Below are 14959 nucleotides of genomic sequence, written 5' to 3'. Positions count from 1 at the left end.
CCTATCTCATTTTACAACCAGTAGATTTCTTCCAATTGGAGACGTACCATTATAGGTGGGATTAACTCACTTGCGTCATAACATGGCGGTGTCACTTGCGGCACATTTACTTTATCCATTTTTTAACGTAATTAATTCGATTCAAACTTGACCAACTGAAAAACGGTATTACTACGTAACAGAGTAGTTTTAGTTATCCACAAAATAACGCCTCGACGGGGTTCCATCAACAGTCACCTCACCCACCCCGACGGAGAGCTCACTCTGGGCTGGAAGCTTCCACAAGAGAACACAACCTCGGTAAGAAAAATTCACGCTTTTTAAAAAAATTACAAATACGTGTTCCATGGCCATTCGATTGCAATGTAATGAAACAAATGTCATACCTTCATGTGCTGCACGATGAAACGCACTAATTATCTGTGGCCTACACTGCGTGGGTTTGTTTGCTGACTGCTCGAGACACAAGAAACAAGGTAAAAAGTGTCACTGTAAATCCGATAAATGGTGATTAATGTATGGTGTGTTACGCAAACTTTTCAAGTTAATCTCAGACAAACTACAACAGTGCCGTATTTATAATGCGTAGTGGACTCCAATGCTGCGTTCCAGCAACCTGGTAAATCGGAAATCTTTGTCAGAATGACGTCACACCGTAATTGCTAGAAAGCTAGATACTGTACCTAAAAAAGTTGTAAAGAGAGAAACAAAAAAGTGTGTGTGTACATATATATATATATATATGTACACACACACACATATTTTAGGTAAAACATACATTTTTAAAAAGTGAACATATGACAAAATGTATAATTCATGTATTCTCACATCTTTTGTAGCTTCAACACATTCTGAGCAAATCAGCCCAGCTCTTGCAATAATCATCATCCGCAATATCTCCACAAATCCCCCCAACAGAAGCTGTTCAACATACCCTGTCAGGTAAAACATAGACTATCTGTACATACTTTGCACTACCCCCTACCAAATATATCAGGTGTATACAATGACATGGTCTGTTGTAGTCTTCTGTAACGCTCATCGTGAATGTTTAGCAATGCTTTGCTACCATCTTGTGGAATCTATAGGTAATTGTAAATCTGTTTGCGGAAGGAGATGTCAAACATTTTTGAGATTTTGCTCTTCGTAGCGGGGCTATTCTTCAAAATGTGAAGGCCCAGAAAACTATTTGTGTTTGGGCTAGCAGCTGGTATGCAGGGAATAGACACCCATGAGCCAAGACAAGAGTCAACTTGTTTGACTGTTGAGCTGATGGACATTGTTTGGTTGTTTCCCAGAAACAAACAACAGAATGAAAGTGTTATTCCCAGCTATTATAACTCTACTCAAGTGTATAATTAACACTTATAACTAGAAGTACAGGAGCACTTTTAAGTGCGATGACACCAGCTGTTTGAGAGGTCATAGTTCGTGTCTTGTAAAGCAGCATTTTTAATGTTTTAATGACATTGCAGTGTGTGTGTGTCTTTTGCAGGGAATGGAAGTAGACTGCCAGCCCGAGGACCCCATGGTATCTGCTTTTGAAGACGAATGCGTAGAGCTGTGCGACGTCAAAGACATGAGATTGGAGGCGGACGCCATTGTCAACGACGTCCTTTTCGCTGTGGCCCAAATGCACGTGTCCAAAAACCTCAATTCTTCAGACGTGGCTTATATCAATGTGGAGACAAGAGAGGGCAACCACTATTGCTTGGAGCTCACAGAAGCAGGACTGCGGGTGGGGAAAGCTTTCTTTTATAAGGGCTCATTTCATGTTTAAGCTAGTCTTGTGAGGGCCATAATAAATTGAAAATAAAATGGAGAAAATAGGATGCAATGATTGAATAACTTTCATTGTCTCCCCAAATTTGATGTCATTTTGTAGTTGAATAGCCAGTACTCTAATTTTTATGAGATTGATGTGTCCTACGCTTTTACACATTTTTTCCCCCTTGTCCAAATAGGTGGTGGGCTATGCTTTTAACGAAGTGGATGAGGACCTGAGCACTCAGTACCATGAGACAGTTTACTCGCTTCTGGACACACTGAGTCCAGGCTACAGGGAAGCCTTTGGGAACGCTTTGCTCCAGCGGCTCGAAAGTCTCAAGCAAAATGGACAGTGACACCAAAGCAAGTTTATAATGAGCCCCAAAAAAAAAAAAAAAAGTAATACCGAATGTCCACTTGCCGCTATCATAAAGGGATACCTTGCCCTATCATTTTTGCTTTGTTCCTGATCATCCATTGACTTGATAATTCCTGGCTGGCTGTTTGGTCTCAATTGCACCGTTCTGCTATTGACTTTACTGTGAAAACTATTTCAGCTTCATCGTGCACAGGAATTCTCCATCTTTTGTACTCATTGCAAGGCAAATCTGACTGATGCTGTGACCTGGCAACTGGTATCTGTTCAACTTCCCCAAAGTAGTTTAAGGGCCAAAGCGGAATCTCTTTCCTCATTGCACAAATATTCTGCCTTAATGACTGTTTGGTTAGAGAAGTACAACATACCTCTTTATCGACCAAGATTTTAAAAAAAAGGCACGTCAAAAATTTAACAAAGCTAGTTGTAGAGTACTTCTGTGGTACAGCATAATGCAGTGAATGGTGGATTGGCTTTCACTGTTAAGCTTTGTGTCCCAGTTAGTGCGATTTATTTATTTTTTGTCAGAATTCAACTACTGACTGTTTCATCTTGCCCCTCTTTCTTGCTGCTGGCCTTTGAGCTCACCAATACAAGTTTCTCAAATGCATTAATGTGGGGGTTTTTTTTGCATTTGCACTCAAATTCACACATTGAGAATTCTTTATTTTAATGACATATGACAGTTTCCAATTTCTCTATAGCACAGAGACAGTAAGAAATTACAAAAGTTTGAATAGCTAGAAATGTTTGTTGTGTAAATTCAGACTACCTAGCAGCCATTAGGACAATGTAGTGGCTGAATTAAGCGTTGCTAACAAATGTTTACTGCGTTGTCTGCAACGCGCCATTAAACACTGGTGTAGTACAATCAAATTGTGCCAAAATATGCATTATAAAATCAGTTCGCAGAGTCAGTAAAACAAGTAATTGTATGTATAATCATTTACAATTATGTTTTTACTGGTCAAGATTACCTTAAAAGAAAACAACAAAAAAGCAGCTATGCAGATCACTTGTTTCAAACAATCTGCACAGGAAACTTAATGCAAAACAGATCTTGATTGTTGTCATCTCTCAGTTCCCACTCCACTACCAGCTTTATCTAGAAGTGGGACAAAAATAAAAGAAGTGAAACTGGTGCCCTTTTGTAAAGGTAGTTTTCAAAGTGAAATGAGATGAAAATGATATCTGGCCTCAGCTTCTAAAACCAGTGCGTGCACAGTCAAGAAAAAAGGGGCAACATTTTTACCTTTAAGGGTCCAATGGCTACACCATTGTACATATTGGAACGCTTACGATTTGTACTGTTTGAATGCAAATGGGTACAAAGTTTCAAAAGTATCAAAATGATTCCCCAACCACACCTGATCAGTTGGAAGTTAATTCATCATATCAATTAGTAGCACTCACACCTGCCCAGCTCCAATAGAAAGGGGTGTGGGGGGCAAGCAAGCTAATGACAACCTTGCCAACATGAAGAAGGTGAAGGGTCTACCATGTATGCAGGAACCAAGATGTGCACAATCACATGTACGGGTTTGGTACCACCATCTTGAGCTGTTATTCTCTGCAGTGTACAGTATTAAGAGTTGTTTCCCCCCCTCCCTAATCTGCTTGGAACAGACACGGCCGACAACCGTAAATGGTCAAGGTGCTCAACACTTGTAATGGCAAATCTACTTTTTGTTTTGCGGTAGTCAGGCTGCTCTCACAGCCCAGTCTTGGTAATGACTGGCAAAAGCATTTTTTTTTTGCTTTGAGTATTGATAGCCGATAGAGTCAGCCTTCATGAATATCCAATACCTTGAAAGAAGGTTGGTGTCAGCCTGATACTGATACCAGGTATTGATACTTGCTAATCCCCAAAAAGATAAAATGCTTTCAGCATTATCTTTAGTTTCTCAGTGTAAATGTATCTATGGACTCAAAAAAGTACACAGACGAGTTCAGAGTGCTTCTAAATGTATGCTTACCGCAGGATACTCCGTCTTGACGGGAAGCGCGTTCACATAGTGATAACTCCGCTGCTTCTGGATGGGACACTGGATTCCAGACTTGCAGCCATCTTCAATGGGAATCGGGAAGGGGACAGGAAGTCCGGCAATGACGCCGTGGACCACGGCTTTGCTCGTCTTACTCTGCACAGCTACAGAAAACAAATAAAATGAAGATAACAGTGAGAAGGCATTCCTAATCAATAAGGATCACTCACCGCTGTTGAAAGTCACATTGACGCTGTAGGACTGTCCTTTATGCAGCTGGCAAGGCAGAGAGGGACAAGGAGTAATGTCCACAATGATCACCTTGCCTGATGATGAGCCTGATAAGACAAAAAAAATAGTCTGTGGATTGCACATCACTTGTGAGGAGGAGGAGGCTTTGTGGATGTAGAAGTTTAGTCATTTTTAAAACTTGGACACATAAGGCCTACTCCCTTCTTTCATCTGGCCCACGAGCTTTACATTTATAAGACCCGTAATCATATTTTAAATTTGTTGCATTTATCTTGCTTTTTTTTTTCTATTTGTTTCATTCATTCACCGATTTGGCCGTTTGCCCAGAATCACCTTTGTTTAATTTACTTGACTTTTATGTTGTAGGTCAAATCGGCCCATGAGTGTAAAACTTCAAAATACAGTATATAACATCAAATTGTGTAACTTTTTTCCCCCTTTACTTTTTAATCAAAATATTCTATACTAAATATACCACGTGAATAACTGTCTACCTGGTATGCACTTGTCACTGACAAGTCAATATAAAATACACACACTTTTCCCATTATATTTCTGGGATTTCCAAAAGTCACAGAAACAGTCATTTAAAAATCTAATGCATGAGCATACAAATGAAGCCTAATAGATGTGAATAAAAGTGGACCGTTACTGGTAGTTGAACAGTGGTGACTTACCGCAGTCGAAGTATTTGACTGGATCCGCACAGGTGAGGCTCATTAAGCAGAGCAAAACGACGCCTGCTCTCAAATTCATGTTTCGACGACCTAGAAAACAAACATTGAAGACTTGAGGACAAAATCCAACTTCAAATAATCTTTTAGCACATAGTGTTAAATCTGTGATTCGATTGATTTCTCGCCAACCAAGAGGCAGCCACACTCCCAACCAAGCCCGCAATCACGGACAGTTTTTTTTTCCTGGCCATTCAGCATCTAATGTTTGAATCAAACATAATAAAGTAAACTCAAGTAAAATACGATAAAACAAACAGTACCCGGTTTCGTTCTTAGGCTTCTCTAGCGGCTTGCAGAGTGATGTATGGTAGCAGACAGCCCACCAGCACGTTTTATTTCCTCATATCACGCGACTTGAAGTGCCGCCCTAAAATCAATTTGTCCAATATTTAGACTGCCAGGTTACGCCTTTTGTGGAAAGAGTTACAACGGACGGACGCAATAAATTAGAGACACATAATTCAATTATTAATTGAAATAATCCTATAAATAATCGTTTTACAGTTGCTTATTATTGGTAGAAATAAGAAAAGGCTGGTTCTTACGCCTGACAGACACAATGAGGGTAATTAAAAAAAGCTCACACTGCATGATTGGCAGGTACATCAACCAATCACTTTACGCATTGTAGTCATTCGCGTGTACGTTACGAATGACAAGAGCATTGACCAATAGCATCTTTCCCCTTACTCGGGACGGGACTTCCTTTTTATTTGTTATGGAAGATGGCACTAGCGGGACAAGCGATGATATCGGCGTCAATGTCCAAATTATTAAGTCTTGCCAGGTAAAATTGTTCTTTCTTCTAGCACGATGACATTCACATATATATTTTTCCAACCTCCATTTATAATGCGAGATGAGAAATTTTAACTTTTGAACGTCAGGATGACGTTTGCTAGCTCGCCCGTTCACGAGCTCATCGTGTTATTGACACTGTCATGATCGTGTTCACCATGACATGGCTAACAGTGATGTTTTGCAGGGCTTCTGCCCTCCTCAGCAACATCGCGGCGAGACAACGCTTTCCTGGGCCCCTCCGCAGCCCTCAGCCCATTTCCACTGTGAGTCTTCGACCTTTCAGTGGCGCCGCAACCCAGCAGAGGTCGGATCTTGATGAAAAGGTCCATCTCACCGAGTCTTGTGTCAAGGTGAGCAGCGATTGTCCACCAACAACTGCATTCGTGCTCTTGGAACAGCTTTCATTTGAACAGAGGAGGTTTTACTGTGTTTCTCGTGTAGTAAGAGCCATTAGAAGAGGTGTGTCATACATTCATTTTCTTGTTTTGATTGACATGGCCAGGGGTGTGGTTATAACTATATTTTTATATGGGCCAATAGCAAGCGTGACTTCCGTTAGCGTTGTAACCGGCAGCGGAGTCCTGACAATTAGTGTTAACTGTGGCAAACAGCCTGTCTTTTGCAGGACCAGAGATGAGCATGCCCATCAAATTTAGATTATTCAAAATTTCTTTCGTGAAGAAAAACTGTTTGCAACCATTAAAACGGTTGCAAATGTTTAGCCAACGCCTTTGCAACCGTGAAGCAGATTAACATGTCTCTAACAACTGGGAGCCATATTAGTATTTTGTCTGCAGCGGAATTTGAACACTGACCTCCAAACAAACATGGCTATTTTATTTCAGAGACTTGGTGAGATCATGGTGGAAGGAGAGTACCTAAGAATACGCGTGGAAGGTGGAGGCTGCTCCGGCTTCCAGTACAAGTTTTCCGTTGATGCTGACAGGACCGAAGATGACAGGTACAGCATGCCCTTTCTATTCACGTCATTAAATTCTCTCTATATATACACTCTGTCCACATATCTGTGCTTTCAGAGTGTTCGAGCAGGACGGAGTGGGGATCGTTGTGGACCAGGATAGCCTGGAGTTTGTGAAAGGAGCCACGGTGGATTTCAGCCAAGAACTCATCCGTGCCACCTTCCAGGTGCTCAAGAATCCCCGAGCTGATCATGGCTGTTCCTGTGGAAGCTCCTTCTCTGTCAAACTTTAAATGACACAGCACTGGTGGTCTGCAGAACATGTGTAATGTCGCCTACTTCATATAGACAAGGTACATTTTGCAGGCTGGCCAGTGTAAAAAGTGACAAGAGGTTTCAAGCCCCATACACATTTTTGTTTATTTTTTTTAAACTTTAAACTTCAGTGACCGCTGGCAAAAAAAATCACTATAGTAGTTTACAGTAGCTTGTAACAGATTTACAAAAAAGCAAAACTTGTTTTGATGATTCCTTCATGCATGTAAAATATGTAAATAACCCAAACAAATGTATTTGTGATTGCAAATAAAATATGAAATTGTGAATTTCCGTGGTTTAGTGAAATGTATTTGATGCAACGATTGACATAATGGATTGTTGGGTGGAATTGATTGTGGATTATTAACAAACTGAGGCATCATTGATTGCAGATGTGCAGTGATTCAGTCAAACGAGTTTGAAAAAGTAGAGCAAGATATCAGCAATGTGATGTGGGGGTACATGTACATGTTATTGAAATGCCCCAAGAAGCATTTTGCTTGCAGTTTTTCTCAGCTGCCATTTTTAAGATCAGAATTGAAATTGTCAAAACCACGTGTTCACTCTTGACATTCTTGCAAATGCTTTGGCACATCCATGCAATTGATTATTTCCAATTGCCTGCTGTTTTTAACATTGTCGGTTCCTTATGTCACGTTAATCAAAATGTATGACGATGGCTCTTTGTTGAATTGTCTCTCACCTTACAACATTCTGCATCAGGTCATTGCAGAGAACCTACTATTTGTAAATCAGTCTTTCGTACATAGGGTGCTACATTTGGAGTTTTGAGTTTGGTTTTGAAGCTTAGAGGTTAATAACTTATTCAAACACACAGTCCACAATAGTGTCCACTAAATCTACATGGGAATTGGTACATCACAAGGAAAATTTCTGGTAACTACAGGGGCAGGAGTAACAATTAAAACCTAATAGAATGAACAAAATAAATTCAACTTAAAATGATGGATCTTTGCTAAAGTTGGTGCCAACTTTCTAAAAAGACAAATGTGAGACATATGAGGATAACTCAAACATTTCTTGCTTTGCAAATTTCAAGGATGATTTGAGAAATGCTCCAAAAATGACACAGGAAAAATGTGGTAATTCTTATTTTCATAAAATTTAGTTGGTGCCGTCATTTCCCCAGTCGATCATGAGATCATGTAAAAAAAAAAAAAAAAAGTTTAATGAGTGAAATCAAAAGAGTAGTCAAGGAATTTTTATTAATAATTGAGCACCAATAGTTTCATCACATTGGTTAAATAACTTTTTCTATTTGCACACATCATGGCATCATACACTCACGGGTTAGAAGCCCTGTTCATTTTTTTTTTGTCAGTAAAGCGGACTTTAAGAAACATCTCACAAAAATATACAAAAACAATATCTACAAATGATATTTACACCGATGTAAATCAAAATGTGTTTTTTTAACATACACACACGCACATACATATATATATATATATATATGCGTGTGTGTGTGTGTCTTGAACGAAGCAAAATATTTTGCACTTTTTTTCCCCTTCAAATAAAACATTCCATTAAGTAGTATGTCCAATTACACAAAACGCTAACTTACACCCTTCATATTGATAGAAATGTGACGATAATACATTGTAGCAGCGCACTGTAAAGTGGGTGAAATATTTTAGGGTGCATTGGAACATCAAGTTACAGATATTTTCTTGGGAGGGTCGGTGTTCTAGACAGGTTGTCTTCCATGCACATCCACAAACAAATATGAACACATCTGCACTCATTAATTAAGTCATGAGAGGGATCGACCAGTCAACAACAACCACCTGCACCACAACACAAGCACAAAAACGAACCAAGAGGTGACACAGTGACTGAGTCGGGTGTACAGTGCATAGTCTGCTTTGGCATGCTGACATCCAGAACATAATAGTGGATGTTACATTCAGGAGGAAGGCCACACAATTTGGAATTACCAGCAAAAAGAAACAACGTACAAATGACAACGTGATCCAAAAAATGAATATATATATATATATATATATATATTTTAATATACTGTATATATACAGTATATGTTAAAAGGAAAAAAAATCATAACACATTAAGGCTAATTGAGTTTGCTACAAGTATATGTATTTTAATGGCATTGTCAGTAAACAATAGGCCTTCAATTGTGGGACAGAAATACTCATCGCACAAAAGTAATGTATCGCTTAAAGTTCCCATCCCACTGATGGGCAAAAATTGCAGCAGTTGGTCGCAAAAACGCGTGCTGACATCAGTTTGTTAGGGTTCGTTCAAGGTCGCGAATGTTTGCAAAACCTTTGCCAACAGTTTGTGTTTTTTCTTGCCGCAAGGAAATTATGAACATGTTCAAAATTCCCTTGGGACAAGAAAAGGACAGGCAAACGTATGGCGAACAAATGCAACCTTGAATAAACCCTGACAAGAACGCAACATTCGCTGCCTTCGCAAAAACTCACAATCGTTCGCCGCTCAGTGGGATAGGGGCTTTAAATTAGGAGTCCCCAACAATTTTTTTCGCCACCAACAAGTTTTGCGTTCAGCAATATTTTGACAGACCAGAATCAAAACAAAAACTAATTCAAAATCTAACTCGTCATTACGCTCAATGCAGTGGTTGCAATTAGGGCCCTGTACTTGTTTATCTTAAAGTGGAAGTCAAACATTTTCTTTGCAATAATGTGCTCTATGAGCCCCCGCTAGTCTAAACAAGCTTTTCTGATTAATGTTGCATTTGTGGAAGAAGAATTACGATTCATTCACCCGTTCTTCGCCACTTCAGGGCGCAGCCCTTTTGACATGATACTGCCCCGTTGCTGTCGACTGGAGTTGACGTTAAAGTGCCCTTGTTCTTGCATTGCGAATGCCACGGCTCACCTGTTTTCTGAGTTTGGTCACATATTACGCAAAACGGATTGGGTGTGTGAGAATTGCTTGTAGCGCAAAACCTGCATTTTTTTAGTAGAATTACTGATATTATCTCTTACCTTGTCTACAAAGTTAACCCCCTCTGTTCAAATGCCAGGTTTTGGTGACACGACTTCTAACCTGTTCAAATTAATTAAAAAAAAAATCTTTTACACATCCGTTTATAATTGTGTACTTGGCCGTGTCACGTTCTCTCAACAACCAGCACTGTTGCAGTTAGCTTCCAAGGAACCTCGCTAACTACATTTTCTTGCTTCTTTTCATCAGTTGCTGGTATTGGTACTGTTATTCTCTATTTTATCAACTTGAGAAAGAATGTCCTCACTATGGTCTAATGCCTTGGAAATTCTCTTGTACCCTTTTCCTGACGAATACCTCCTCATGATCCCTCTGATTCTGCAGACAATGACTTGTGCTGTGGGATGGGATTCCAACAATTTCAGAAGAAAAATGTCAACTGGAACATCTGAACTTTATTTGGGGTTTGTCACAGGCACTTTAAATAGTGGCAGGTGTATGCTGAGTGCCGTTAAACATGAGTTTGAATGTGATTGGTTAATTCTGAGCACAGACATATCACCAGCGTGATAAAAGTGTGTGCACACCTGTGCAACCACAATAGTGTGAGTTGTACAGGTTACAGGTCACAATGTCGGAAAAGGTTTTGAGATGATTTATCATGGTCTTTTTATTTTGTATCGCAAAAACCTGACATCTGAACAGGGATGTGGAGACTTTTTAAATGCAGCCGTAGCCTCCTCTTCTTCAGCCTGGCCATTTCGACCTTTATGTGGAAGTTCTCGAAAGTTTTTTTTTCCTCACATTTTTTCGGGACTAATTTGCTCTATTGAGGACTTACTCTTTTCACGTGATCGAGATGAGTGGTTTGACGTCAACCTTTTTTTTTGTTGTTCAAATGTCCCACAGACCGGTACCAGTCCACATGCTGGTAGTTGGGGACCACTGCCTTAGTTGATATGCACATACAAACTGATTGAATGCACGCCACCTTTGCTCACAATTCACACCATGATGCGCATGTCTACATGGACCAAGTATTGAGGCAGTAAGTTAGCATCAGCGTCACACTTATTCCTCACGTTGAACCTGCCAGGCCCCCTCCTGATCTTTTAAATGCATTCTTTGCGCTCGACTGGAGAGACACGCCGGAAGGTGTCAGGCGAGATGGTCAGTATGTCACCTTCAGTGGGGGGCGTGGACACACTTCCACACAAAGAGGCTGCAAAAGTACACATGAAACAATGTTAACATTTCATCATGGAAGTGGACATACGAGAGTTATGATTTGAAGTCATACCTCCTGTCATCTCCACCAGCACTCACCACGAAGCGGTCTCCATTTGTAATGCGAATATTTGTCAAGTGAGCCGAATGGCCCAAAAAGCGTTTATGTTTTGCCTGAAATGAAACAGAATGATAACATATGTTTAAAAAAAAACACATTCCCAAATAACATGAAAATGCAATATAGCCAATTAACATATGAATGGCTGGTCCTTTCCTCATCAGTAACGGAGCAGTTATCACTATACGCCATCAAAATACAATGTCCATAAACATGTTTTACACATCCCGCAGTACATCCATCCCTAAATGATGATAGCAGGTGATGGAAAATCGCTATACTGATGTCAGTGTAACTTAAAGGTGGATCAAATATGGCATCTGTTACTTTCTTTAATGCCATTGACCAAGCTATTTGCTGCATCAAAACATTGCTGTAATGTTTCACCTAAATGTGGCTGATTAAATAACTCTGGTTATTATTATTACTATTGCATTAAAAAAATATTATTTCATTTATTTGAAAGGATAGATTTACGATAGAAATGTAATATAAATCATTTTGCATACATGTTTAATTTGTACTTTTTATTTGACCAACTACTGGTAAACTCAGTTAAATAAAATGACAATGAATGACAGTGCTTTAGTTACTGAATTTGTTTCATTTATTATGTTAATAAATAAAAATCTAACTAGACAAAAATGATAAACATTTATATAAGTTATGTAAATTAATATTTTAACTCTCAAATGAACAGATGGCCATTTGTAGATGGTACCAGTCTTTTTTTTTTTTTTTAAACATCAAATGTGTACTCTGCCACTGTGGTGTGCTAGATCTATTTTCTCATTGAACGTGAGAGGCAGTACCGTACAACTATAGTGGTACTTACAAACTTGTCTGGACACGGAAAGTCAAAGAGCTTGACCATTCCAAAGTCATCGCCTGTGACTACATTAAGGCCTGAGTGGGAGACACAGGCACAGGTGACGTCTGCTTTGTCTGTGTTCCGCGACCAGATGCCGACAACCTCGTCCCCGAGGACGCTGGACACAGTGATGGAAGAAGGGAGAGCACTCAGCAATTTCCATGCACACAGAGTTCCATACAGATTGACCATATACAATAACAAGTTCTGCCAGAAATAGATATTTTTAAAAAATGCAATTGACGCTCCTTATAAAAACCTTTGTAATATTCTATTTGGTGGTTCTCAAACATTTTGCTGAAATATACTTACCTCTCCAAGTAGTTCATAAAATATGAGACTGAGGGTTTATTACTGTTAAGTACCGGTAAATATAATAATTGTAAGCCACTGAAACATTATGCATAGTTTGAACATTAACACTTCTGTCCAAAAAAAAATAGTAAATGATTTAAGTCAAAGGGAACTGCTGTATTATTAGTGGTACTTGTACTACACTGAAAATCACAGGCCTATATTAATAGTCGAAACCGTAAATATACCACAAACTGTCTCCCCCCCGAAGAAAAACTAACATCATTTCAAACTTATCCAACAACATTACCCTTACAAATAAATATCTTAAAGATTATTTGGTTTCAAAAAAAAAGAACCCAAAGCGCAAGTAACTTCCAGAAAATTTGGCTCCCCTCGACGTACAGTGCTTTTCTATTAGTTGAGATACATCACTTCGACATACGTCCTTGGGCCAATTGCAGTACTGCGTTCCTATTTAGCTTTGGCCCCATCTTGTGGAAAAACAGCATTTCAGAAAGAATACCCCCCCAAAAAAAAAAAAACGCACAAATAGGTGAGTTCCGCAAATTGACATGTTTTTCTGCGAAAAGTTAGGGATGAGTTCCACAGGGGAAACAAATGTAAAATGTGAATTTGGGAATCAAGAATATTGAGACTACTATTTTGTTGTGCTTCTCATCTGACCTGGTCCAGGTGGCCCAGGTAATCCTGTCAATGTGGGACTGTTCCGTGACCTGCTTCCCCGACGGCACCTCGTACACCAGCCGCTTGTAAGCACCAGTGGACACCTGATTCAAAAAGCCAGAGGAGGATTAGACGGGAACGGTCCCGGGGCGGGTACCTCACCTGTACAGCTGAGGGCGCCGCACCTGGATGTACAAGCTGTCCGCAGAGAAGTCCATCTGCATGACAAAGCTGGGGATGTCCCGGCAACAGTTGATGCGGTTTAACTGCGGCCCGAGCGACAGGTCGTAGAAGTCCACGGCGCTTTCACAAGAGCCGACAGCCAGGTAGCGTGAATTTGGACTGAACCTACAAGAGAGACATGTGGTGCTCTCACAAATCTCCACTGTGTGCCAAGTAGCACGTGACTCACTTAAGCAGGGTACACACGATGCCAAAGTGTTCATCAACGGCAGGAATGACACTTAAAAGGTAACCGATAGATTGTTCTGTGCGACACTCTCTGCATATTGAACTCACACACTTGGAAACGCGCTCATTTCTCAAAAACAAAGCTCTTGGCCGACTTGACAATTCTCACCTAATATCCTGGATAGAAGAACGGCGGTCCCTTTTCTTGCCCCAGATTTTGAGAGAGGCAACTAGGAGGATGATGAACTCGCCATTCTTCATGCCAATGGCCACCATGTCTCCCTCAGGACTGTAGCTGATGGTGCATGCCGGGTGGCCCAAGCTCACCTTATTCAGCATCTTCTGTTGACCCATAAGTAAAAGTACATTTATAATCAGTCGTTATGGGTTTGACAAGAGCACACAGACCTCCACCAACAGTTAACTTTTGTCATTTTTTTGAAATGACAGCATGAACAGCTAAATTTAGGAGCTTCATACCTACAATGAGTTCCAATTTAATCCGGAATTGATCCATGTATTGATCTTTGATCCAAGGGGCCAGCCATGTCCTAATTCTACTTAAGCATGTCAAATAAAAAGCTTATCTCAACACGGTACATCGAATTTTCATCCACCCATCCATTTTCTACCGCGTAACAGGGGTTGGGTCGCTGGGGCAGCAGCTTTAACAGGGAAAGCCAGAATCCCCCCTTCCCATCTACTTCTTCCAACTGGTTATTTTTAACTTTCATTCATGCCTTTGACCGCCAAAGTATAACAGGACTGACCTTCTCTGGAATGTCCCATAGTCGAACAGTCCCATCCTCTGCAGCTGACAGAAACACATCTCTGGTTGGATGTGTCGCCAAACCCCAAATTGGCCCGTCCATGTGACCGTTCACCAAGATGTTGCACGCTGCATTCTTCTCCCCAACCTCAATGATCTCTGCATTCCTGGTTCCAACCAGGATTTTACCCTGATACAACAAACAGTAAAAACACTTATATATAGAGAAGGGATCTTTGCTGAATGACATCATCAAGCATTATGTTTTTCAGTTACCTTTCCTCTGCAAACGGAACGCACACAGTCAATGACCTGTCCAGTTTCCAATCGAAATGCTCGACAGCGTTTCAGTTCCTGATCCCAGAGTTTGAGAGCTCCACCTTCCTTTGACCTGTGGAGGCCAACAGTAAATGTTTCCACGAAATTCATCCACAGCATTAGCCTAATTTAACGAATTTGGGGACTACTC

General features: G+C 40.3%; 4 protein-coding genes across 6 annotated transcripts in view; 2 read left to right on the top strand and 2 right to left on the bottom strand.

Annotated features, from left to right (window-relative positions):
• The first annotated feature begins 47 nt into the window (after window positions 1–47).
• gskip (gsk3b interacting protein) lies at window positions 48–2753 on the top strand. 2 transcript variants are annotated; one of them, XM_086126811.1, is made up of 4 exons: window positions 48–300; window positions 840–942; window positions 1496–1738; window positions 1965–2753. In XM_086126811.1, the coding sequence occupies exons 3-4, from the start codon at window positions 1499–1501 to the stop codon at window positions 2121–2123; spliced, it is 399 nt and encodes a 132-aa protein (XP_085982937.1). In that variant the 5' UTR covers window positions 48–300; window positions 840–942; window positions 1496–1498; the 3' UTR covers window positions 2124–2753. The 2 variants fall into 2 exon arrangements, with proteins under 2 accessions (XP_085982937.1, XP_085982936.1); XM_086126810.1 differs by having other exon boundaries at window positions 48–476.
• A 35-nt stretch (window positions 2754–2788) lies between these two features.
• On the bottom strand, window positions 2789–5493 carry LOC147196226 (NPC intracellular cholesterol transporter 2-like). The gene is made up of 5 exons (XM_086126809.1): window positions 5378–5493; window positions 5058–5147; window positions 4359–4466; window positions 4120–4292; window positions 2789–3248 (listed from the first exon to the last, which is right to left on the bottom strand). Exons 2-5 carry the CDS (start codon window positions 5134–5136, stop codon window positions 3165–3167), a joined length of 444 nt encoding a protein of 147 aa, XP_085982935.1. The 5' UTR covers window positions 5137–5147; window positions 5378–5493; the 3' UTR covers window positions 2789–3164.
• A 315-nt stretch (window positions 5494–5808) lies between these two features.
• isca2 (iron-sulfur cluster assembly 2) lies at window positions 5809–7442 on the top strand. The gene is made up of 4 exons (XM_086126808.1): window positions 5809–5904; window positions 6103–6268; window positions 6764–6879; window positions 6956–7442. Exons 1-4 carry the CDS (start codon window positions 5843–5845, stop codon window positions 7128–7130), a joined length of 519 nt encoding a protein of 172 aa, XP_085982934.1. The 5' UTR covers window positions 5809–5842; the 3' UTR covers window positions 7131–7442.
• Window positions 7443–8362: 920 nt separating this feature from the next.
• The window catches only part of eml5 (EMAP like 5), a 37428-nt gene continuing 30831 nt past the window's right edge, over window positions 8363–14959 (bottom strand). For both annotated transcript variants that reach the window (XM_086127295.1, XM_086127294.1), the window contains exons 37-44: window positions 14767–14881; window positions 14492–14680; window positions 13891–14063; window positions 13496–13658; window positions 13311–13414; window positions 12294–12447; window positions 11411–11511; window positions 8363–11332 (exon numbers count right to left, since the gene is read on the bottom strand). In XM_086127295.1, coding sequence (XP_085983421.1) covers window positions 11296–11332; window positions 11411–11511; window positions 12294–12447; window positions 13311–13414; window positions 13496–13658; window positions 13891–14063; window positions 14492–14680; window positions 14767–14881 — 1036 coding nt within the window. In that variant the 3' untranslated portion in view covers window positions 8363–11295. The remainder of the gene's footprint in view (window positions 11333–11410; window positions 11512–12293; window positions 12448–13310; window positions 13415–13495; window positions 13659–13890; window positions 14064–14491; window positions 14681–14766; window positions 14882–14959) is intronic.

The sequence above is a fragment of the Hippocampus guttulatus genome, chromosome 13 (genome assembly GCF_054856545.1).
Source record: "Hippocampus guttulatus isolate MCC_2025c chromosome 13, RoL_Hgut_1.0, whole genome shotgun sequence".
NCBI classification, from domain to species: Eukaryota; Metazoa; Chordata; class Actinopteri; order Syngnathiformes; family Syngnathidae; genus Hippocampus; species Hippocampus guttulatus.
This window is presented reverse-complemented; position numbering and strand designations above follow the sequence as displayed.

What these genes read in the sequence shown, in the direction of transcription:
- gskip (XM_086126811.1), top strand. Translation starts at nt 1,499, where the DNA reads ATGGAAGTAGACTGCCAGCCCGAGGACCCCATGGTATCTGCTTTTGAA. An exon ending in TCACAGAAGCAGGACTGCGG is followed by an intron (nt 1,739 to 1,964) that starts GTGGGGAAAGCT and finishes TTGTCCAAATAG; the next exon opens with GTGGTGGGCTATGCTTTTAA.
- LOC147196226 (XM_086126809.1), bottom strand. Translation starts at nt 5,136, where the DNA reads ATGAATTTGAGAGCAGGCGTCGTTTTGCTCTGCTTAATGAGCCTCACC. An exon ending in CAATGTGACTTTCAACAGCG is followed by an intron (nt 4,293 to 4,358) that starts GTGAGTGATCCT and finishes TGTTTTCTGTAG; the next exon opens with CTGTGCAGAGTAAGACGAGC. An exon ending in TCAAGACGGAGTATCCTGCG is followed by an intron (nt 3,249 to 4,119) that starts GTAAGCATACAT and finishes TCCCACTTCTAG; the next exon opens with ATAAAGCTGGTAGTGGAGTG.
- isca2 (XM_086126808.1), top strand. Translation starts at nt 5,843, where the DNA reads ATGGCACTAGCGGGACAAGCGATGATATCGGCGTCAATGTCCAAATTA. An exon ending in AAATTATTAAGTCTTGCCAG is followed by an intron (nt 5,905 to 6,102) that starts GTAAAATTGTTC and finishes GATGTTTTGCAG; the next exon opens with GGCTTCTGCCCTCCTCAGCA. An exon ending in TCACCGAGTCTTGTGTCAAG is followed by an intron (nt 6,269 to 6,763) that starts GTGAGCAGCGAT and finishes ATTTTATTTCAG; the next exon opens with AGACTTGGTGAGATCATGGT.